Source organism: Lissotriton helveticus, chromosome 7, assembly GCF_964261635.1.
Source record: "Lissotriton helveticus chromosome 7, aLisHel1.1, whole genome shotgun sequence".
Taxonomy (NCBI): domain Eukaryota; kingdom Metazoa; phylum Chordata; class Amphibia; order Caudata; family Salamandridae; genus Lissotriton; species Lissotriton helveticus.
Genome location: NC_136068.1, coordinates 690,312,689 through 690,338,670, shown reverse-complemented (window position 1 = coordinate 690,338,670; position 25,982 = coordinate 690,312,689). Strand labels below are relative to the sequence as shown.

General features: G+C 45.6%; 1 protein-coding gene across 1 annotated transcript in view; it reads right to left on the bottom strand.

Annotated features, from left to right (window-relative positions):
- Nucleotides 1–25,982, bottom strand: part of ATP6V0E1 (ATPase H+ transporting V0 subunit e1) — a 159,289-nt gene that overhangs the window by 10,279 nt on the left and 123,028 nt on the right. Inside the window, exon 3 of the mRNA XM_078653013.1 lies at nucleotides 21,498–21,630. Coding sequence (XP_078509139.1) covers nucleotides 21,537–21,630 — 94 coding nt within the window. The 3' untranslated portion in view covers nucleotides 21,498–21,536. The remainder of the gene's footprint in view (nucleotides 1–21,497; nucleotides 21,631–25,982) is intronic.

Below are 25,982 nucleotides of genomic sequence, written 5' to 3'. Positions count from 1 at the left end.
CCGCTTACTCGTTCTACTCCGGGGCACATAAGGTCTTTTCCAGACTCGACTATATCTTCTTAGCGAGGCAATACCTAACAGCAGATGATGTGGTAGAATACAAAGCTAGGGGAATATCAGACCACTCACCCCTATATGCAAAGGTGGGAGGAGTGAGGAGGAGGAGAGGTGCTGAATGGCGCCTGGCGGCTTGGGATATCCATACACCGGAGATCACACGCGGCATTAGGGCAGACATTAAGGTGTATGTAGCGGAGAATGAAGGATCAGTTACCTCTGGGACAACCTTCTGGGAGGCGATGAAGCCGGTGCTACGGGATAGAATACAGAGGAGGTTGGGGAGGAGAGACGGAAACAACAAGCGGAGGGAGCAGACATGGAAGCCACGATTTTGAATCTGGAAGATGAATATCAAGCACATAAGGGCGCGGAGACTCTGCGACAACTGCTTGATACTCAACAGAAATATAGAGAGGTGGTCTCGAATGAGGCGAGGACACAATCCCTAGCAACTCTCCATCGTCTGTACGATGTGGGGGATAAATCTGGTAGGCTCCTGGCATGGCTGAGTAGGAAGGAAGGGGCAGCAAGGTGGGTGGAACAAATTAAGTTGGCGGAAGGGGGAATGGTGTGCAATGATGAGGAGATAGCAGAGGCATTCGCGACCCACTACGAACGCTTCTATGAAGCCAAAGACCTGGGGGACACCGACGTGGCGTTGCAATATATGGAACAGACGGAGATACCAACACTATCCTCCGAAACCTGTATGGTTCTGGAAGCGGAGGTCACGTTAGACGAGATATCGGAAGCTATAACCAAATTGAAAACGGGTAAGACACCGGGACCAAACGGATTCCCAGCGGAATTCTTTAAAAAGGCAACCGATCTCTTGACGCGACACCTTAAAACCCTCTTCACCGAAGCATACCAGGAGGGGATCCTGCCACCAGACCTCGCGCTGGCCACCATTGTGCCGATATATAAGGAGGGCAAACCTAAGGATGAATGTGCCTCCTACCGCCCCATCTCTCTCCTTAATATGGAGGTGAAGATTATAGCGACTATCTTAGCTAATCGCCTGAGATCGGTTATCCCAGACCTCGTCCATATGGACCAGTCGGGGTTTCTGCCGGATAGAGCGACCAAATTAAACCTCAGGCGCACACACAACTGGCTGCAAGAAGTCAAGGGAAGGAGTGAACCCCACTGGTTTCTTTCACTAGACGCCGAAAAAGCGTTTGATGCGGTGCACTGGCCCTTTCTCATGGCGGCGCTTCAAAGGTTTGGCCTCGGCCCAAAATTTCGGGGGTGGATACAGCTCCTATACACTGCCCCGAGAGCGCGAGTGAGAGTGAATGGGAGACTATCCCGCGAATTCCGAGTTGAAAGGGGTACACGCCAGGGGTGCCGGTTATCCCCCCTTCTATTCACACTAACCATCGAAATCCTGGCACTGAAGATAAGACGGAACCCAGATATTCATGGCTTTTTCGCGAGAGGCCTTAGTTGCCGTACAAGAAAAGATATCACTATGCCGACGATGTACTACTCTACATCACTAAACCCGACATTACGGTGCCGGAGTTGTTTAGGGAACTGGACAGTTTTGGAGCGAGAGCAGGCCATACCATAAATTGGCATAAGTCAGTTATATATGATCCACAGGGGAGGGAGGAGTGGGGGAACTTGCCTGAGCGACTGGTCACCACCGCCGCAGGCTTCCAGTACCTGTGCATATATATTACCCTAGACAGGAAACTCTCATTTACCAAAAACATAGAACGGATTATGGGGGACGCAGTGCTGGACATGAATAGGTGGAAACAGTTGCCGCTCACCCTTCTGGGCCGGGCGGCAATGTACAAAATGATTACCTTACCCAAGTTCCTATACGCGCTTCAAAATGAATATTACCCACTCCCGACCACGACGATACCAAAGATACATGCGGATCTCCGTACCTTTCTATGGTTAGGAAAGCAACCGCGGATAGCCCTGCAGACGCTCCAACGACACCAATACAGTGGGGGGATCTCCTTACCCAACCTAGAGGCCTACTATTGGGCGGAACACTTGACTCCGATAAACGATTGGATCCATGCTCCGGCGGACCACCCGACATATGCACTCGAAAGGTACAAAATGTCACCCAAAAACATACTATACTATCTATATGGTGGTAAGGCGAGGAAGTCGCTCCTGCCGGCGACGGTAATCACACTGAGAGCTTGGCTCAATGCTACGAAACGTATGGGATGGGAAGGGAAACCCACCAGACAAATGCCGTTATGGCACTGCCAATGGCTAAAAGAACTCTGTAAGCTGCGAGGCTTCCAAAGGTGGGACGACATCGGCATATCGAGCATAGGGGACGTGATCTCCAGGGGAGAACTGAAGTCATTCCAGGCACTTCAGACCGAGTTTGGGCTGCACCACTCACAAATGTTCAAATACACACAGCTGAGACATGCTTGGAGGGACCAAAATATCACGCTCACGGAAATGCCGGAATACGCGCCACTGGAGGGCAGACTCCTCCAGTAACAGATAATGGGCCAGGCGGTCTCCCTCACATACAAAACTCTGACTAATAACATGCTAGGTGACTTGACAAAACTTAGGGGCATATGGGAGGCAGATGTGGGGGTAATGGACTGGGAGATCGTCCTCATGCATCCCCGGGAAGTAGCGATCAAATCAAGGCTACGCCTCATTCAGTTAAATGTGCTCCACAGAACGTATTTCGATAGAATACGACTCCTTAAAATGGGGAAAATTAGTGACCCGGCGTGCCTTCGGTGCCGCCAACAACAAGGGGACTTCTACCACACCATATGGGCATGCGCAAACATACAAACCTACTGGTCACACATTTTCACTGAAGTAGGGGAAGTCCTAGGGGTGGAACTATCGCTGGAGCCTAAGCTGGCCCTACTGGGCATGACGAACGAGGTGGACCTGCCACGCCCACTGCTCATTTTCCTGGTGCTAGCACTAGTAGTAGCCAAAAGAGACGTAGCAAAATACTGGGGAGCCACAGAGACACCAGACATTGAGGAATGGAGACGGGGCTAGACCTTTATATGGCAGCAGAAAGGGTGACCTATAAGGCGAGAGGCTGCCCCCAAAAGTTCCGCAAAGTTTGGGCCAAGGGGAGACGGTATCATGGATTGGAGGGGGGGCAGTGAGGGAGTACGCCAGAGGAGAGAAGGGAGGCGAGACCGCAGGTGTAATCTAGAACGGAACTGAAAGGATTATAAAGCCTTATGTGAGACCATTGGAGGGCCGGAATGCGATGCGAGAAAACAAAAATCTGAAGAATAAGGTGTCGTGTTGGGGGGTGTTGGGGCGGGGAAAGATGAGCTGCACACTAGTATGCATGTGTATCCGGAGAAACTATCATGAATGCAGCCTGAAGTGTAAGATGTGGCTCATCACATGACTGTAGCACTGGTCTCAGTTAATATGAAAAGTTTGGGGGGGGGGGGGGGGGGGAGTTGGGGTTAAAAGAAAAAGGAAAAAAAGCAGAAGTTCGACAAGACTTTGAATGCCTAAACTGGCTCTTGAAGGTATGCCTTCAGCGTGCGATCTACACATGCCGCCCGACCTCCGGGATGTGGGCTGAATGGCCGTGTGACACTATACAAATTATTACGACTCTTCCTAATGTGGTTCAGTTGAAGTGCTCCTTGTAGGCTGGTATTTTCTGTGTTTCTGCAATAAAAATCTTTTAAAAAAAATAAAAATGTCCATATTGTGCTAGTCTCACAAGTCATGCAGGCAAATTCAAGGAGGAGAGATTGGGGTGTACTATCTGGCCTCTGAATTTTGTCAGTACTTCGGGTCTGCATGGGATGCTATGACCGGTGAAGCAGGTGTATGAACCACTACTGAAGCGCCCACTCTGGCTCTATGAGTATCACCTTGGCATTGGAGAGCGAGCTAGATTAGAATCGCCTAGAACAGGGTTCTGCAAGACGTTGTTGTGCAAGACCCATTTGTGTTTTTTTTGCAGAACTCTGCTGAGAGCTTCCGCCTGTGCGTTCAACTCCTGTAAGATGAGTCGCTGTGATCCATAGGTTTCGGGCGATCAACCAATTCCACATGGACTGGGATTCTAGTGACAATAGCCTGCACCTCGTCCCGCCCTGCTAGCTGAGGTAGTATATTGTGGTGATATTGTCTGTTATAACAATCAGGGTCTGTGACTTGTATGATGGCTGGAAGGCTTGAGAGCTAGACGGACTGCTCGAAGTTCGAGGAGGTTGATGTGATAAGACATCTCTTTTGGGGACCACATTTGTAAAGGATCCATGTGGGCTCCCCAGCCTTAAAGTGATGTATCCGTCACCATGATCTGAGAAGGAACCTGTTGGTGAAAAGGTAGGGGAGCACCACCATTTAAGGGAATGCTGGACATGGAGGGACAAATGGATCCTGTCAGTCCAACTGCCCGTTAGCTGATCCCACTGGTCATCTCAGCATTCAATGAGAGGTCATATGTGGAGATGTGCATTTGGAGTAAGAAAGATGCAGGAGGCCATCGAACAGAGGAGAGATGAAACCGTCCTCACCTTGGGTTGAGACAGTCGTGAGAAAGCAACATTACTGAAGGATCGATAAGCTTCTCTCCTCCGGACACACTTTTGCCTGGACGTTGTAAATGGAGGCACCCAAATAATGTAAAGTCTGAACAGGAACTGGTTGAGATTTGTTGTGATTGAGCTGAAGTCCCAAGCGTAATGGAAGTAGTTTGCCCAGTTGAAATAGAGTTGAACTTCCTGAAAATGTACGCCTTTATGAGCCAATCGTCTAGATAGGGACACACAAAGCCCTGTTGTTTCCTGAGATGGACAGCCACGACTTTCGAGGAAGGTCTGGGTGCTGACTTTAGGCCAAACGGTAGTACATGGTATTGGTGATGTTCCTCCTCCTCCACAAACCTCATGTTTGTCCACTGCGATATGAAAATAAGCATCCTAGAGATCGATGGGGCACAGCCAATCCCCCCTGGTGGAGTTGGGGATAGATGGAATGTGAAGACATCACCCTGAACTTTTCTCAATGAATCTCTTTGTTGGTTTATTTGAGATAAAGGATGGGTCTGAATTTGTTCTGGTCCTTTTTCTGTACCAAAAATCTGATAATGCCTGTACCTCACTGTTGGAGAGGAACAGCTTCCACCGCGTTTTTTTTAGTAAGATCTTGACTTCCCATCGTAACCTATTCAGATGGTGTTTGGATGACTTTGGTGGTAGGACTTATGAACTTCAGACAGTAACCACTGCAAACAATATTCAGTACTCAAGTGTGGTTTGTTATTTGTTGCCACTCTGCCAGGAAAGTCGAAATGCTTTCCCCCCAACTGGATGGGTAATGGAAGAGGGGGGAAGGAACAGTTCAGTGTTGTTTGCCTATGATAGGCTTCCAGCCTTGAGCTTATTGCTGGGAGGCTCTTTCTCTAGGTGTCCTACACTGTTGAATATAGGGACGCTACTGTTGTCGTCCCAGATGCAAGGAAGGGGTTTGTACCCTCTGAGAATAGTATCTCCTTTAGTAAGGGTGGAATGTTTTTCATTGCTCCTTTGGCCTTTCCAGGTCAACTGCTTTAAGAGTGTCCATTTATGTTTTCATACAGGACATCTCATCAAAAAAGACCCAGAGTAATGCAGGTTGATGATACAATGCTGTGACTGCGGTTTCAGAGATGTAAGATGGAGCCGCACATGCCTACGGAGGGCCACACCATGGCAGCATCATGAGCTGCCAGAAGGGCGGAATCAGCCGCAGCACAAATAATTTAGTTTGATACCATCAAACCTTCATTTACTTCCTCCAGAAAATCTTCTAGTTTGTCTCAGGGCATATCCTCGTCAAACTTCTGTACTGATTCCTATAACGCCCCATCATAGCGACCTAAGGGAGCAGTTGCACTAGCCGCTTTCATGGAAGTGGCCGCAGTCCCACATGTTTTACAGCCCACAGAATCCAACTTCCTGCTCTCTTTATCTGGAATTCGGGAGGTGGAGGTAGTAGCATGGTGTTTCATTGTTCCTAAGATTACCACCACGTCTGAAAGAGGGTCTGGCCACAGGAAGAGTTGAACCTGCTAAGGTGGGCTGTACTTTTTTAGTATTCTTGATGGGGCTGACTTAGCTGAAGCAGGGGTCAAGAAGAGTTCCTTGCCCGATCCAAGAGGCCTGGCACCAGACGAAGGAGTGGTCTGGAGGCTGTGCGTTACTGTAGCATCTCCATGATCAATGATGTTGTTGGCGTAGGCACAGACATTTGGATGTTCAATTTTGTCGCTCCTCTCACTAAGACTTCATGGAAAGCATTCAGGTCATCTATAGAATAGACTCGAGGTGGTGGAGAGTGTTAAAAGAGGAGCTACCCGATGATTGTGGAGCACACTGGCTCATTTGTTTTTCTGTGTACAAAATCAATAAAAGAAATTCTAAACCAAAATAGGAGAGAAGCATCCTGTAGAGGTGGAGGACGAGTGTCTGGAACGATGGGGAGATTGTGACCGTGATCTGGGTCTACGTGATCTATGGCCATGATGCCTTCTAGATGCCTAATGACTCGATGTATGGTGTCTGCAAGATGGCGCGTTCTAGAAGGTGATCTTGGCCTTGGCGAAATATGTATTGGTACATCTGGAATTTGTGGAGGAGGCGGAGTCTGAGGGGGTGGAGGAAGCGTTAGAATCTGTGGAGGAGGCAATGGAGAAGGTGATGAAGGAGCAACTGGTACGACCTCAGGTGAAGGAGAGTACACCCTTCAATAGTCAGAACATGGTGACTGATAAATGAGTCTTATCTCTGACGAGGGATCAACTTCGACCGGCTCCTAGACATCGACCTCCTGTGACAGTGCGACGGAGATCTTCTCCTCCCCCGAAATCTGCTCCTCGATGTGGACAGTCTGTGTCTCCTCAACATCAAATGTCTCTATGACGTTGAAAGTCGGTGTTCCCACAAAAATGAACCCCTCCACTGCATCTTAAATAGTTTGCATCTAAGTCAACCTGCTTTTCAACTGTAATCTATGGCTCTGTGGATGGTGGGTTAGTCTTCGACATTGACCTACCCAATCTAAATCCTTTTTGTCGACATCAAACCAGCTCAGACAGTTAACAGGTTGGTGCAACGTTCTAGACGTCGATGGAAAATTATGCTGTTTCAGGCTGCAGACCTGGTTTTGGACGTTTTCTGTCCACCAGAGGTTGATCCTGTGGAGATTGCATCTGCTTCCTGCACTGTTCTTCCGCACCCTGGCGGTGAATCTTTTCTCTATCACGTAAAGTTCGCCTGGAAAATGTCTTGCAGTGCTGGAAGTCTTCAGGAAGAGGACTCGCTGGAAGACAAAGAATACAGACACTACGAGGGTCTGTTTTGGCTTTCGTTCTCCCAAAGGAAGGGCACTTATCAAATAAAGATGGCATTTTAAAAGACCAAGTGCACCGATTCTGGTCAGAAAATTGCAAAAAATGCAAGGGAGACTAGAAAAACATTGAGTAAAAATGTTTTAAGAAAAATTCAAAGGTGAATTTTGAAGAGAAAAGCCTTAATAAGGCAGAGTTCAATGCTCCTAGGTCCTGACAGCAGGTGCCGGAAAGAAGAACGTGGGTAACTGCCTCTAGCCAAGCATGATGGGATACTGGAGATCTCCGGGCCTTAAAGGGACCACATCTATTTTCAGCTCTTTTAATGGCAGCCTATGAGACTACACCGTCTTGCTCTTCTTCATTTCTATACTCTTCTAACAAAGGGTTTGTGAAAGACATTTGAATTGTTTTACAAAAGCATTATACATTTACATGCATAGACACCTCTCCTGGCAACCTTTATCTTCAAAATAATGAATTTGTCCATTGTAGCCTCCTCCTACAGGCTGCATAATATTGTTCTTTAAGTGACTCTGCATGCCTTCCCGTAGAAAGGCGAACCTCTACACTTAGATGATATGTTGGATAAAGTGCTCCTGGGTCCCTGAACGTGGGCAGGACTATTCAGTGCTTAAGACTACACATGGAAATCCCTTACGAGAGAACCTTAGAATCTTCACCTTGTAAGTAGATACCATACCAGTACCTCTTCAAGTGGTGGATCTGTGGAATGACTTAGGCCAGAAAATCATACAGAATAGACCGATCAAAATGCTCCTCCACCAGACCTGGTTATCCAGGCAGTAGTGCTTTGTGAATGTATATATGGATGCAAACGTAGCAGACTGGCAGATGTCCAAGACTGGCACATCAGTGCCGTGGTAGCCAACCTCGCCATGGTTGAATAGGTGCGCAAGCCTGCCAGAGGCTGATTCTTGGCCAGACCGCAACAGATCATGATGCACAATACATTCCATCTGGGAATAGTTCTTATGTTCCGCTTTGCCCTTTATTGCCCCAAAGAAACCCATAAAGAGAGGACTGTCCACACGATGTTCCATGATGTGATCAATGTAAAAGCTCAGAGCTCTTTCAGGGTCGAGGCGATCGAGTCATTCTTTCTCTTTAGACTGGTGAGAAAGCAGGTGGGGGGAATTATAGCCCTATATGGAATGGTGCGACCTCTTTTGGAAGAAAGGAAGCTTTTGTCTGAAGAACCAACTTGTACAGGTAGAAGTTGTTAGATGACCGTTGCACAGGCAGACCTTATAGTGCATTCACTCGATGAGCTGAGATCATCACATTGAGAAATGTTTTCAATTTCAAGAGACATAGGTAAAACCTAAGTATCAATTTGAATGGAGTGCAAAAGACTAAGGTGAGAACTAGATTAAGATCCCACTGCGGCATAACAAAAGGTGTTGTTTGGAACATATGAATCAGGCCTTTCAAGAAAAGCACCACAACTGGTGATTTGAAAAGAGATGGCTGATCAGGTAGATGTAAAAAGGTCGAAGGGCTGACAAATAAACTTGCCACAGCAAGCCCATGCTAGACTAAAGACAGACAATGTAAAAGTACATAAGCTAATCATGCCTGTAAAGGCGGATTGTTGCAAGAGGAACACCATACAATAAACTTCTCCCAGCAGGCAACATAAACCATTTTGGTGGAGGAACGTCTGGCTCCAGGTCTTACACCAACCACTGTAGGAGGAAGATGGAAAACCATCAACTGATGCTGCTCAATCTCCACACAGAAATGCAGCTTGGGCAGGCTCTGGTGAAGGATGCTGTCCTGCTGCTGCATCAGCAAGTCTTCTCAAAGGGACTGCCGGACTTGGAGGACATATGCTCATAGCCAGAAGTTCCAAATACCACACTCTACTCACTCAGTCCAGAGTCGAGGAAGACATTGACCAGTCAGTCCTGATTTTCTTTACAACTCTGGGTAGGAGATGTAGAGTCAGGAAGGAATACAGTAGTCCAGAATCACAATCAAGATGAAAGTCAACTGCAAGCGAAAGCTGCCTTGGGAACTCCAACATGCTAAATTTAGGACACGGAATGTTCTCTGGAGTGGCGAAAATATTGAGGCGGGATTCTCCCGATTGCTGGAAGAAACTCTGTGCCTCCTCTAAATTAAGCTGCCGCTCGTGATTCACTAAGCAACGTTGGAATGTTCATTCTCCCTTACATTCAAAGATCCTGCTAGTGTTGTACAATCAGGGAGATGCCCGGATTCATCATCTTCTTGGCAGAGGATCCATCACTACAGTCCGACCTGTTTGTTGCAGTACCAAATGGCAATACAATTGCCTGTGAGACCCTGTACATGCCACTGGGGGGCCGGATCTCATCCCTTGGTCTCGAATGGCATAGGAGGCCTGTTGTTGTTGAGGCAAAGTTGGACTCTGACTCTGCTGGTATCTTCTTCCGAAGTCTCGAAAGGGGGCGAACTTGCTTGGTAAAGTGCCATCCTGGCAGTGCCAAACCCTCAGACCATGATTTTGCCTGATTATATTTAAAGTGCTCCAGGGCTGAGTCCACCTTGTATCTAAAGAGGTGTGTACTATCAAACAGCATGTCCATGAGCGACTGAGTTCCCGTGAGAAATCGTTGGAGTGAATACAAGCATGGCGCCAAAGCACCACACTTGCCCCGACTGACCAACCCAAGCAGTCGGTAGTCTCCAGACCTGATCTTATGGAGTAATTTACTGCATCCTGGATGTTTTGGATACAGCAGTGTAGGTTGGTTTGAATGTCATCTGGCAAAATATCTTCCACTGTGAGTATCTACCGGGAAGGCAACTGGTGTTTAATGACCAAGGGGCAAGGCTGGCATAGGAGAAAATTCACTTAGAATCACAATGCAAGGAGGCGTTAACTGTCTGGTCTGACGTGCATTAGGATTTAATTGACTAGTGGAGGCCTGTATCACAAGGCAGTAAGGGCCCAAATAGGAGGATTTCCAACTTATCCTGGTTGCATTGTAACCCCTTCCATGCTCATGACGAGCTGAGCTCGTCATGAGTTGCGCCGCTCGCATGCTCATGATGAGCTCAGCTCGTCATGTAACGCGGCTTTTAGAAAAAAGCCGCACAGGGCAAAAATAACCGCCGCACGCATGCGGTTAAGCTATTTATTTTCAGCCAATTGATGACCACCCTCATACAGGCTGGGAAAGTTTTCCTAGCCGCATACGAAGCCTCCTCAAAGGAGAAGAGAAACTGGGTATCATTGGTATAGGACATAATATTGAAACCCTAGGACTCCACTAGAAAGTCCAGCGGGGCTATGTAATCAAACAGCATAGGACTTAATGCTGACTGTTGGGGCACTCCATACTTGAGGTTTTGCATTAGAAAAGTATGGTTTCATAGATACAGACTATTCTTGGTCAACCAGAAAGGAGCTGAGCCACTTCAAGGCTTCTCCTCCCAGGCCTATGTGTGCTAGACTTAAGACCAAGGTATTTTGACAGTGTTGAAAGCTGCCAAAAGATCCAATAACATTAAGGCAGCATTGTGGCCTTGATCCAATGTCAACTTAATGGAATTAGTTATTCATAAAAGAGCAGCCTCAGTGCTGTGGCGCTCACGAAAGGCAGACTGGGAAGGGTGGAGAAGGTAGTTGGTTTCAGTAAACTTCGATAGTGTTTGGTTGACAAATTAATTCTGGGTGGGCTGACAATGGGGCATGGCAGCGGGCCACAGTCAGCGCCTGGGACGAATCCACCAGCCACAGACAGACTGGGGGCCACTTCGTATCCCTAGGGCCGGAAGGTGCTCAAGAAGGATGCGGCCAGATACAAAAAAAATTGCCCATGGTCTCTTTGAATTTGGTGAACTGTTGCGGCGTCACAGCTGGACCGAGAAAACTATAGTGCATGGGAAAAAGGGTTGAATCGATTCCATGGACAGAGACAGTTTCTGAACCAGAGGTGGGGGGGTGTGGCACAGCTCCTCATGTTGGGAGCAGTGGTACAAAGGGGAGTCGTGCTTCGACTCTGTATGTTTCGTTAACCTAAAATGTTTCTTTACCTGTAGAGCTTGAGGAGGACTGTTCAAACGTCAGCCTCAGGTGCACATACAAGTTCTCAACTTCAACCTGGACTGGAGGTGCTTCACGATGTAAAATGTGGCTTTGCGGTCACAGATGGCATCGGGTTCATCTTCGCACATTTGTATAACAGAGTTGCGTGTGAAGCCTAGACACCAGAGACAGACCTTGCAGGGAGCCATCACCCACATCCATTTGGGGCAAACCTTCATGGCTTGAACAACCTGCACACTGGAGATTTTTTTTTCTTTCGATACGACTTTTAGACCTAATTTGAGGGAGTGAACTACAGATCTACATTGGAAGGCACAGAAAAAAAAGGAACTGACATCAGCGCTCAGAGGTGGTGGTTATGTAGGGGCACCAACATCACTTGGAACCAGACGTGGAGCTGCACATGGTCACACACACGCAGAAGGGAGTTGCTATGAAAATCCTCCAGTCTGGCACCTGGGCGTATTTACAAGTTGAGAAATCTGTGGTTAGAAGTATCCATCAGCAACACTATACCAATCCAGAGTGCTTCTCCCAAAAAAAAAAAAAAACCCTGTCAAAACGCACAAGATAACTGTTTTTGACACAAGCTCCCTGGTTTGGTAGAGTCTCTTGGAAACGTGTTAATTGATACAGAAGTGTACCTCCGTTGTTAAACCCGGAGACAAAGTTCTTACCTGTGTGCTCCCAGCTAGAGACAGCTCAGACAAAGGGTATTTTTGTCGACGCTGGGCTGAATAGAATGGAAAATAAGAGCCCTCACCCTCTGTCCACTGCAACTCTGCCCGGAGAATGGATGAATGTGTGTGAGCCCCAAATTATGTCCTACTGTCAGCACACAACAAGCAATTCTCTGTGGCCTTCCAGGATCCCAGTTAGAGCTCGGGAAAAGCTGTAGGGACCAGAATACGACTAAATCCCACTCTATTACAACACTACTGAGGAACTGCTGGGACTGCTCTCAATCCACTTTCCTTCACAATCACCAGCCCAACACTCAACTGGCACACAAGACTACAGTAATTCTGACTGTGTGCTATACAAACGTAACAATTAACTACTTTCCTTGTGTGAGATTCTCCAGTGAACAAGTGATCCTACAACAATTCACAACCTATACAAAATCGCCCTGCTGATCACTAGCAAACCTCAGGTATTCATTCATCTGTCAGTATCAATAAATAACATCACAACCAAGACCTCATTTGTCAGAATTAGCGCAGTTTGCCCTTGGCAGTTCTGGACAAAACACGGAGCTTTCTACTGGTGTTTTAGAGAGATAATAAAAAAAAAACTTCCAAGCTAAACAGTAATGATCAGTGGCTTGCATTAGTGTGCATGGAATAAAGAGTTGTGGGTTGGACACAGCACCTCAACTGAGTTTCAGAATCTCCAAGCTTGCGAGCTTTTTATGTTATCAAATGACCGGGCACCTCTAGCTACCCATAACCTAGATAAGCATCTGAATAGCAACTCTGTGAAACTCAACAGGGAATCATTCTTTATGGAACACACATTCAAACACTGGCCCACGGACGGGCGGCTAGATGGCCCAATCTTATTCTAAACCCAGACACAAAAGCTCTAGGGTAGGGCGGCGTATCAAGGCTCTGGTAATGCAGTAAGAAGGGAAATTCCACTGCTTGCATTGGCTTGGCTTGGCATTCCTGACCGGCTCGGGTTTTCCCATTTAAACAGCCGTGCCAGTAATATCACAGATCTGCTCTGTTGTATGCTCTACAAGCGGTTTCAAAAGGGCTGGGTACTTCCTTTCAGGAAGGAGTAAACCATCCAGAAGAAATCAATGAAACTTCTACCATATGCAGCAGCGGGAAGGTTCAGAGTGCCATAGGGTACCATTAGCGTGTGTAATAGTGGCCATGGATTATTTATAGCTCTTAGAATTGACGCTGAAGGAAGTCGCATGGGTTTTTTTACAACTGATTTAGGAAGCGCAGTGTCCACTGATTGGCATATTTGCACGAATATGGAAGAACCTAGATTGCATTCTGATAGCAGCCATGCTTTTGGTCTCCTTAAAAAACTTCAGGAAGCCAGGCTACCTATGCATGATCACAAGTGAAGAGGCTGGCACAATCAGGTGTAAAGCAGGTCCAGGTCAGAGATCGCAACGCGGCAGGTAAATGTTGACTTTGCGTGAGAGAAAATGCACGTCATTTTGATCCATAGGTGTGTGTGTGTGTGTGTTTTCTTTATATTTAATCATACACAGCCTTAAGCTTTATTCGTTCCAGAACTTGGAATCAGTGCGTCTGGCATAGAGCAAAACTAATGGTATTCCTCTTTTTTGGATGCGGCAATATATGTGTGGCAGCATTCAGGAGGACCGGGGTTCTAGACAAGTTATCAGAATAATCCAGAGGCTCTGGCACAAACATTAATCGTGATTAACATATACGGGAAGTTACAGAAATTTATAAGATTCCTTATGCTACTTTGGAGATGAAAGCAACTTTTAGGAGTGGACAATCTGCTATCCAAGAGTTTAAACAAAAAACATACACACTTCAAACCTTTCAGTGGTTCAGGCAAGTGTGATATCGTGACGGTCAAAGCATGTCCCGCCATTCAGAGGTCAAAAAGCAACCCTCCCACTCATGATATAGCAACAATAATAACTCAACTTTTGTGGTATAAAGCAAAGGACATGTTGCGGCCTCCAAAATGCATGCTATGATATTTTGCAGCACTTAATCACTGAGTTCTATCTACACAACTGAGTCCTCGAATGGGGGTATTATGAAGGGCACCCATTTAGCTAAGGGGTACAGACAGTACAGTACCACTTTAGGTTTTGCGAGCAGGAAACAGAAAGTACATAAGTGAGCCAAGAGTGCTCGGTGATCGGCCGCTGCCATAATACCTCCCGTTCTGAATCTTTCTGGCTGGCAGCATGCCCTCGAAGCGATGGGAGGCAGCGATCTCTGACCGGTAAATTCTACCACCACAACTCCGGCTACTCGGCGCTCACCTCCATTGCCTACTCTCGCCGCTTACTACCCTACCAGGTACCAGCCGAGATGTATGGAGACCGGGCTAACCAGGCAGGGCTAGCAGCAGTCACTCTCAGGGGCACAGGCACTCGGACAAGTACCCCGTCCCCACCCGCCTAGCACAGCTCATGGATGTCACACTGGAGATCACCGGTGTCTACCTGGGACCAGTTCCTTGGCAGACATCTGCCAATTACGCAGGGCAGGCTCGGTCTCAGGGCGGCTCCAATAAGGAAAACAAAACCTGAAAGACTGCTTCGTTTTGAGATCGAGGTGACAAATTGCGGCCAGCACACACCTCACACAGTTTTGCTAGAATTTCGCAAAACTGTGATTGACAGGAGTCTGGCAAAATCACTGTCCGGTTTAGTCTTATTTAATTTCAATACGCTAGTTTATTACAGCTCTCACAGGCTAAATTAAATAACTGGAGCAAAGGGTCAAATAAGCAGCATTCGTGATACAAATATTCTATTACTCGTTCTAAATAGGAGAAAGGATGTAGGCAAAACCAAAAGCCATCGAATTAACCATCCGCCCTCCTCCGAGGCCTCCCGTTTGACAAAACACGCCAACATCCATTACATAATACACCTCAGGCAGCAGGAGTAATGAGGAACAGAAGTACAGAGGAAGCGGTTTTTCCGCCAGAGCTTTCAACTTTGGAACTGAAAAACCATGTTCAGGTCTCGGCGTTGGCCCAGCATCCTGTGATTCTGGGCAAATTACTTGTACTCCCCGTGCGTAAAAATGAATGCACCCTTCTGTAATGCAACTGGTGATCATGTGAAGTGCTCATATACCTCCGGGTCGAATTCGCACTATGTAGAAACTGCAAAAACAGATACATAAAAGAAACAAAATAGGATATTGATTATCCTAGGGGCTCCAGGCGCAGGGTACCCTTTTCCAAATATTAATCCACTGCTGAAGGGGGAATGAGGACAGAGTAGGAAAGGGGCTTGGCCTCTTTTTGGTGGCACATTTCTACCTGCCCAACCAGACAAATAATTAGGGTGTTGTTGGTTTCCACTACTCAAGGATTTTGCTTAGCATTTCCACCCCTAGCCCCTTTTAATCTCACATATAGATAAGCATCCTTTTGTGACAAAATACAGTTGCATCATCAACAAAAACAGACCAGCACATTTTTTCTTGTGGGAAAACTGTCGCAATGTTTATTCGCATTCTGTTATGCATTACACAGGTAGGGTTAAGTTTACGGTTGATCATCAGAGTGGAACGCCGTTTAGGACTAACCGCCGACAGCCATCCTGAAACAATCTCCAGCCACAAGGCATTACGTTGCCATCTAATTATTTATCCGGTGCTAATAATTTCGTATTGGAACTGAGGCCCAGTGCTTTCATGTGGTTGTTGCACCTGTGCCACCACAGAGCGAGATAAGGCCAACCCCCAGCTATCAGGATTACAACTGTCTCTTCCGGGATGAAGGGATCGCTTTTGCGTTCTTCTCATGGCCCCCTATGGCCGGAGGAACTCATTTCTAGCTGCCCCATCGCCCTGCGATGGGGTATTAATCGCTTTTTGCATTAATATCACCCGTAAGACCCCTAAGGGTCATGGTAGGCCACCGAGCCTTTGAGGGTCTTACGAACACCGTCTCGGGAATTGGACTCATTAAACAACTATTTTAATTTGCTATTAAAAATGTAATTCAAAGATTAAGTCAGATTTTTAATAAATACTAGAGAAAAATAACCTTTCGAAAGTTACCTTTTTTCTGTCTTGCATTCTCAGTAGCTAATTTGAACTGGCTTCCCCCAGCCAGTAATTATCCGTGAAGAGGTGCAAAATGCCTCACTGAAACAAAAAATAGGCTGACCTGAATGGGGAGAGATGACTACTCTGAGCTCCTCAGCATATGCCGAGTGGCGGCAGTGGCCATCTCAACTCTACAATAAAAAATCCAACGAGTGTCAAATCCTGCTAGACAGGTCCGCTAGGTTCACATATAACACTCAGGGCACATTTGGAAGTGAAGAGGGTGCTAAGACAATTCTTGTGGATCCACTGCCTGGTTACTAATGGACTCTTGTTTTGCCAAACCCAGATTTCTGTCTGGGTTTACTGTGCATACAGTGGCTGCTGCTAACTGGATTCTAGTGTTCGATGTGGGACACTAGGATTACAATAGTACACTACACTACACTACACCCATCCCACCTCCCCCCAGCCCTTAAAGTCCAAGTTTAGTGTGGCCGAAGACTTCAGCCAACATGAAAACCCCAAAGAAGGTAGGGCTGGAATAGGGAACCTTTACCCCATTGATTAGGGTGCACCCAGGAGTTATTCCCGTCCACTGGGTAGTACCAGTTATGAATAAATTGCCATGCAGGGTTTGGAGGCAATGCTAGGTTTCCCGGCAGGATGGGACCCTTGATGAATGTTAGAGTCAGGGCTGATCTTCCTCCATTTCTATCCTATAAGGAATATTAGAGCCCATTAAAAAGGTACCCACTAAAAACTTTGTGACTTAGGAGAGCATAAGTGTATGAAATGCCTAAGCGTGTGTGTGTGTTCGTCCATGCATTTTAAATGGCACAGATTGCAAATTAGCTAACACATTTCAACAAAGAATAGTTGTTTGGCTGGATCTGTCAACTCACTCACGATCCAGAAGAAAGCCACACGACCCAGTCGGGACTAAGATGACAAACATGTTGCCATGATTTGGTTGATGCCAGGGGGGGCCTTAATTTACTCCATTAGGCATCATATATATATATTTGTAACCTTACCCTAGTACCAGTTGTTAAAGAATCCTTCCTTTTAGATACTAAAAGTAATTTTAATTGCACACAGATCCAGATAAGGAAATCTCCCTTAGAAGTGTTCCCTCCCTCCTTCTAGAGCTAGAGCCCATCCGGGCACAGTAGGTGCTTTGGAAATGGACTTAATGATGCACGGAGGGAGAGAGAAAGACATAAAAAAAAAGATGTTAGGATTTCTACGGTAGGAAAGGTGTCATAGTGGCTCCACTCCCCTCAATTTAGTTCGATGTACATTTGGAAGTTGAGTAGTTCCAATAATTATGTTTCTTCCTACCCATCTTTTGTGTATTTCTAGAAGTAGAACCCCTCAAGAAAACTTAATGGACCAGTGCAAGCTCAGAAGAGGACTGGACCTGCTGCCTGTGACCTAAGAGGAGCCCTTAAGGACTGGACCTGCTCCCTCTATTACCCAGGACAAAAAGCGGACTCCAAGGGTCATAAAGTGACCTCCTGTTCAAGCTACACAGATACAACAAGCTACTAGAGGCCTTTTCCTGGAAGTACCCAACTGCCCAGTGGCAAATGGACACTGCTGTTGGTCTCTGCATGAAACCCTATGAATCGCTAGGTGCCTCTCCAGAGGGGCTTTAGAAGTGTGGCAGTCGCACACCCCAAATAATAATCCAATTTCTTACAATCAGACTGCTTAATATCAGGTGGCGAATGGGTAAAAGCAACATTTGTAAGCTTTTTAGAAGCATCTCTGAAAATGTTCACAACGTTTGGAAAATGAACACTGCCCATTTTTTTTTAGAGAGAAGAAGAAACAAATATCTTGATCAGAATAGTCTATGACAGCAGCGGAAAAATAAAATGATAACCGAACATGATCATCATTTCATTTTTTATCATGAAGCCAGGTTGGGGCTGGGCTCACGCAAGAGGGAGGAGGAGTGATTGGTGCACCATAAGTGCACATGATGGTTTAACCGGCCAAACCATCATGCAAACTTCACATGTTCTCTACCCGGCTGTTTTGCACAGCACAGGCTCTCAATCCGTGTCTGAGCGCCAAACCAGTCAGCTCAGACCAATCACAACACTGCTGGCATGCTAGTGACAGCAGCGTCATGATTAGCTGGTGAGGGGGGGGGGGGCTACCGGGAGCCAGGAACACAGGGAGGATGGAGGAGAGGCGGTGGCTGGCGACCAGCAGGTACGTCTACTCTTTTTTCTAACATTCCCCCCCCACCACTGCCACCCGCCCCCACCAGACTACCACTCCCTACCAGCCGCCACTGGTCTAAGGGTCAGTTTCTGAGACCGCAAATTGACAAAAGTCTGAACAGCTAAAAATCGCCATATTTAGCTCTTGACCTAGTCATATAGTCTAGTGATTGTATTTCTACCTTCCCCTTTTATTAAATCAGAAGAGCAGGCACAAAACACTAGACTATGTACGGCTTACTGATAAAGCGCCCAAACGTTATTTACTTTTAGCACTTTATTGGAAACAGTTGTTGAATATACTAAAACTGCTTTCCAAACTCGTAGTGATAAACACTAGAATGAAGACATTCACATGTTAATTTTAGACCTGGGCTTCCTTGCACTGTAAGAACCCCCAATATATCCTAAAATCATCTCAGGTCCGACCTAATGTGTGGTACTCTGACTCAGTTTAACAGTGCAGGACAATAGGGAGGTGCCACTGGGGGTGGGGGGAGAAAGGGGGGGGGGGGGGGAGACACACAATACCAAATATCATGTATTCAATAAATACTCTCTCAGTGAGGGCAGTTTTTTCAACTCAGTATAACATCTACCCAACTCCCTTCCTTCATTAAAATCTTCATTAACCTTAGGATTCACCCAGGCAATAATCGTATGCATTTCTTTAGGCACTAACCACTCATCTACATACTCCTTCCACACATCACACACTTGTCACCGAGCTAGCACCCAACAAATGGTTATGTCTCTGTTCGTCAGTATTAGCTCCAGGCACTAGGTGGTAATAAATGCTTCTCTTTCAAGAGTTTGGGAGTAAACCAAGATACAATGTACAGGCTACAAAGTAATACTTTTCCCCAGACTCTCTGGATTGTGGACATCACTTAGTACCAGAACAACCCCACAAACCTTGAAATCGTAACCATGTAAATCAAACATGCAACATTCACACCCTTTCTTGAGCATTTCCATTGGTGTGTGGGTTATAGCTTATGTAGAACTGAAGGCACAAAGTAAACTGTGCAAGAATTTAAAAAGTGGAAGAAGAAGAAATTCAGCATTACTCTCCCCCCCCCCCCCAGACACCCTACCCCCTTCGGCATAGTCCAGAACTCTATTTCAATCACCATCCAAGATTTGCATACTGATGTCCCTATCCCTCAGCCTTTATCAGCAGTTCAGATTATGGGCGATCCTCACACAATGCCCTATAGAGAGAAGGCAATGGGCGGCCACCGACAAAAATTCCAGAAGTACTTTAGATTCATGGTGATGGTCGAGGGCATCCTTCCCATGTGACGTGTGCCTCAAATCAAGTTACAATTATGAGCCAGAAGTGGCTCAAATGATGCAGCCATGGGCTCAATCTTACTAAGTTAGAACAATATAAAACTTTCAACTACAGAGTAATCGTCGGAATGAAAACCTGGAACAGGTGTACTATTTTTTATTATTATTATTATTATTATTATTATTATTATTTAAATGGCGTCGTATTCTGGTGCTAAGATTTGAAGCAAGTATCTTTATAATATGTGCTATAAAAAAGAAACAATCGGTGAGATGCCAATATCTCCAACGTTTAAGACAGATTACTTTCAAGCGTACAATAGCTAAAGTTAGGTAGAAACTCATGACAAAAGAGTTTTTTTCAGCAATTACATTTCATAATGGATTAGGAAGAGCCAGTTTGACATTATCCAAGTGTAGCAGTGGGCACAGCCGGGGATGTGTACGACACAGATGCTGGGAAGAGACAAGCGAACAGTATGTGCTGGGAACGGATATCATTTATCAATGGATCTTTGTGCTTCTGACAACAGCTGACTGTTCCGATCAGTGTTCATGGACTGCCAGTCTGATATCTTAAACTTACTCCTGTATTACATTAGTCCGTTGCTCCTCAAAGGCTACGAAGCAGATGGATAATATCCACAGAAAAATGCTATTTTGCAAGTGAGATGCCGGAACAAATGCCAATTCTTCCGCCCACTGCATTACTCAGCAGAAACAGGCTAAAAACCTGTACATCCTAGGGGGCAGGATGCTGCTCCCTCATATAATTGGCCCTCTCTTTCACACAACTCTCCATTCACCTTTCATTCCTGCTCACAGCATTACAACATATGTCTAGGGCTCCAGTGTTCCAAAATGTAAGGTATTCATGAGCGACAAACCAAATGACCATAGCCACTTAAACATGCATGTTAAAAGTATGGGCTTTAGAACATCTTGGCGAAGGGCTAAAGGGGTCCTTGGTTTACTTATCACCTACTCTAGTTCCAAGTATGCCTTCAACTGAAACAACTTGCAAGTGGTCTCGCCACCTCCACCCCACCCTTCTAATTTCTCAGAGCCTCCTTTTCCTTCAGCCATATCTTTTCCCCGATCCTATAAGCGTACAGGAGCTGTGCAACTTCTGAGCTACTATTTCAAATAGATACATTGACAGGAGGAACTTTTCCCAATATTTCTACTCTTACACGCATCCAAAGACAGGCTACTTTAATAACCATTGTAGAATTATCCCCTGCATGCGATTGACCACATTTTACAATAAAAATAAATAGTAATTAAACAAAAAAGGTATGGATTTAAAATACAGAATTCTTTTCTGACTTCTTTACAGAAGCAATGCTTGACTCCCATTTATCCAGAAGCCCCCAATGATGCATACATTGGTGATTCAGTAACCAACACAGTAGTCAAAAGGAACCCCACTGCCTTTACTTCGTTTCCTTTCATCTTTCATTGGAACTCAGGGAAAATTCAGTGCGTGATTTAAGTGGCTTGCAGCAACCTACAGACACCCTACAACAAATAACTGGCCAGGTCCTAGAATAGTAATCACAGCAAGAAAATGACACTACACATTTCCCTCAAGGACCTTGCATGTCTTGGTCACCACCCTTAGACTTCCAAACGTACACATGCTCAGGTTCAAGTCTCAACCCAGAAACTCATTTTGTAGGTCAATAGTGACAAGGATCTAGACATGGTAGGACAAGGTTAACACACAAAATGACTTCATCTAACTCCAACCCCAAGTCCCATGGCAGTATTACCTGTAGCTGGGGTGAAGACCGCAGGAACGCAGACCGGGGTCACTGCCAGTGATACCGCAGGTACCAGATGGTTTCATTGCTCAGCTGCGGCCCAAAGAGTGGGTTGACCTGCGCCAAGATGGCTATGAGCCAGCTGCAAAACAAAACGCAATCTTTAAAACAAGCAACACTCAAGCAGCGCAAAAATATTTCGGACTTGGACCAACAAAACAAACTTTTCTTTTGAGAATGTGAGAATATAACAGTTAGGACGTCTGTTGAGGAGGGTGGAAAAGTACTGCAAAAACTAAAAGAACTGTCAACAGCCAGTTAATTACTCAACAGAAACAAGGAAGAAACAAGTGAACATTTGTCACATATTTACATTTTATAGAGTCGCAACAACGCAATCCTATTGTTGCACAATGTCTATGGTTGTGTAGAGCCTTCCGCAGTCCACCTCCTTTTCGCGATTCTTTGGTAACGAGCGCAGATCAGAGCCTGACTCAGCTTGTGATGTGCGACCGGCATTGTGTTCTGGCTAAGTTTTATTCACCAAGCTGAATAAGATTCTGGCTTTTAAGGATGGAGGCTCTCTTAATTTATCACGTGTCTCCTTAGTTTAAAAGCATGCTTAACCAATGAAGGTGGTGGGGAAAAATAGGGTTAGAGTCTGGAGGGGCAGGGGTGTTTGTGTGTATCATCAGTATTAGCTAACACCTTCCCTCTCAAATTGTGTAGCTCTTGGTTCTGAAATATAATGTTTTTATCTCAACACCTAAATCTTTTATTTTAGCAGGGTACATATATTTATTAACAGCCACACCCAAACAGATACATAGCCAGGCAGCCCCACGACAACGCACTGTCTCGCCACTTTAACCATTGAGTTATTTACAAAGATCATATCATGCCATAGCGAAGAAGCGGGAAAAGCCTTCTCGTGAGCTCAGGCGCTGCTTGCTGCGAGAGTTTCACTTTAGCAAGCTGTACAACGCCCAAACCTTCAAAGATTATGGTGCAGAATCCAAAACCTACTGCTCAAGCGATAATGACCCCTCAACAAACAGTTCACACCAGCCTCAAAGTCTGCACTGGAGGCCCTTCATTGAACTGGCCAACTTCAGGTGTCTAGTTTAGTGGTATACATAGCAAAAAGCCGAAAGAACCTGCAATAAGACTGGCCCTCATTGTGAAGATTTGTGATCTCATCGGAGAGTTTGTGACTGTGCAATTTCACTTTGTGGCGACGCACTCACTAAAACTCCAGCCCCTTGTATGCAAGGATTAAAAATACACAGCAGAAGGGCTGTGAAATAAACCGGGCCATTGATAAGCAAAGGGCACATAAGGCTTGTGAAGCACCACAGTGCCTTTCAAGGTTATCAAAAGGATAAAGGCTGATTTTAGATTAAACGGTGTCATCCAGTTTCCCTCTGTTCATTCATCTTCTGTGACAGCCAATTGCAAAATTCAAGCACCTAACAACGAAGAGTCCAAGTTTGTAAGCAGCATGCTGCAAAATCATGCCCTCAGACTCTGCATATCTACCCCACTATGTTTGGACATATTTAAAATCAGCCCTGGCACACCATTGGTTTTATGGGGCTCTGCATTAAAACCAGCCGAATACACCAGCGTCGCCTGGTTTGAAGGGGACATTAACTAGGTTCATTAATAAGTGACTGCTCCTGTCTAAACTTCCACCGTGTTGAGACTGGGTCACCGCTTACTGGGCAGCAGTGCAAAGCTGGCACAAAGAGGAAAAACTAAGACCGGGAGAAGTCTGGCTGTTGCTCTGCTATGTACACTATTGGTGGAACCTGCATCCTGTAGACCCACGAACTACATCTAGAGTCCACTACACACTGCTTTGGCAGCCTTGCTGCGGATACGTGTGCCAGGGCCGTCTAGATCACTCCTGTGACTATACGCATTGTCACTGTTTTGTTCTCTTGTGTCATTACCACCAATATCAAAGAGAAAATTATGCTCAGCAATTCAGAGTGGTTACTCTCTTAATGACATAGGGCAATTATGTGTCAACATGTTGTCTACCACTAAGTCTCCCACCATGGGAACTCACCATGCATTGGAAGTCTAGGACGGGCCCACGCTATCAGAGATGGCGGACGAGCTTCTTGACCTGGGCGAGCAGCGAGGGCACCCTTCGCCTGCAATTGGCTAGGCGCTCGAATAATGAGAAGGCGTTAGAGACAGCCAGAGCGTGGGAGGCACTGGTGACCGCGCTGCAGACCCCATCTGCAGACTCCGAGGAGGAGGATGGAGGGGAGAATACCGGGGCTAGTCGGGGGGGGGGCAATGCCGGCGCCGGACAGGCGGAGAGTGCGTTGAGTGAGACTGAGGGGTGCGGGTGAATTGGTGGGCGCCCTACGACGTTCCAGGTTTGATTGCGTTTTTGGATGGGGCTACAGGGCTCTGATTGTCTTGTGAAGGCACTTTATCATGTTGCCACATCTGATTTTAGGTGATTACACGGCTGTATAGATGGGTAGTTCGCTGCTATACTTATGATCGACCTAAATGGGGCACACTGGCGGGGCGAGGGCGGCAGGGGGGGGGGGAGAAGGGTGTTTGGGGGAAGGGTGTTTGGGGGGATGGATGAGTATTGGATGCTTGCTTTTATCCTGTGGCGGCACGAGCCATCTGCGTAATGGCAGCCTTTCATTGTGGCTTAAATGTTTTTTTTTCCTGCAAAACTAATAAACTCTGTTTGAAAAAAAAAAGTCTCCCACCATAGGGAAGATGATATAAATTGTTTTACATTGGAATTTAATTAAAGAGTATACTTGAAGTTTTAATATACCTGCTTGTGACAGATCCTTGGCTGGAGATGCAAATTACTGATTTGGTTCTACCTGGATTCCATATGCCCTGCATCTTGTGTGGTTCTGAATAATGTGCAAACCTGGTGCTTTGAGCCATGCTCCACAAATAAATACTTCTTCATAGTACTGGCACATACTTTGGTGGCCACTTGAAAACAGTTTTGATTTCTAACCTAGCTAATTAGGCTCATGCATATATCAGAATATATGCTTTTTTGTGTGAAAAATTATAAACCTTGTTATAGGGTCAGCTTCAGGCCCCGCTCTGCAATTACCATTGAATCCAAGCATTCTGAGAAGAATTTGGCTGAAAGTACTTTAAAATGCAATTTTTGACACACATCTTACCAAAAGTTCATTTGGTGGATGGGGTATCACCCATGTACTACAAATAAAATCCACTTTTCACTAATGTTTCTAGCCTTATGCATTTTAAAACCAAATCTTAGTATAACTTTCCTTGGAAAAAAAAATCTGCCCCTCCATTAAATAACCTTAGAATTCCATATAATACACAATTCCCCAATACTTTTCACACTCCTTTCTTTAAAGCTATACGGATTTCAGCAAAGAAAAGAACTGTTCAAAGGTACTTTTGTATTCGCCATTTTCACCAATTTTACGAAACAAAGTTTACGGGCATGCACTGCGCATCTCTGACCAATCTTTTTGAAGCAACAGGTTTCAAAATGTACCCTTTTCCCACATGCTTTTCCAGAGAGAAGCTCAAATTTTAAGACAAGCTGAGCACTGAAAAAACAAATACTTGCAAGGCCAACAGGTTTGATATGGGCATTTTAGCACCAACAATAGCTATAGAAAAATACCTGCTCCATTCCAATACAGAGAAAGGATTGTTTTTTATTTACAGAGCATGTATGTGTAAAGAATTAAGTGTGATGACAGAGTGTACTTTTCATGTATTAAATAGTCCCTCTTACATCCCAATAGGAAGCAAAGGAATACACTTAAATTGCCAACAGATGAAAAGTGAAGCTAAAATATGCCTGCGAGCTGATCCAAGATGGAAGTAAAAACGTCCCACCCAAAGGCTGACTGCTCTAGAGCCAAATAAGCTATTGCTCGTAGGAAGCTTTCCATAAAAATACAATGTTTGCCATGAATGAATACAATTTTTGCCATGAATGACGCAAGCCTCTTTAAGTCTTTCATGAGCATCGACAAAGAAAACAGATCTCACCTTTGGGAGGTTTTGGCTTTGCCAATGGTATCAGCAGCAGGTTTCTGTATAAATATTGCATATTTTACTCAATTAAAGACTTTGAATATGTTTTCATTGGTAAAGCCTCTTTGCTTTAGTGCAATTTTGTATTTTTATTGAAACTTACGAAGCACTAGTAAAGCCAAGCAGTCTCTGCTCTAAAAGGCTTAGCCATTGAGTTTTCCACTACTTGTATGGTACAAGTGAGCAGATATGCATTCAGGTGTCCGGGTATGTTCTGGTTCTGGAAAGGTGGTAGTAATGGCCCATGAGTGAGGGCTCTGGAGCCGAAGGCAGCGTTAGTCAGTGAGCCATAGCAGTGCTCACATTACAAGATCAACCAATCCTCCACTCCTTGGTCTTGCTCTAGTGCCAAAATTGTAATTGGCACATATGTACCATTATTTACAACACAACTATTATCACTTATTTATA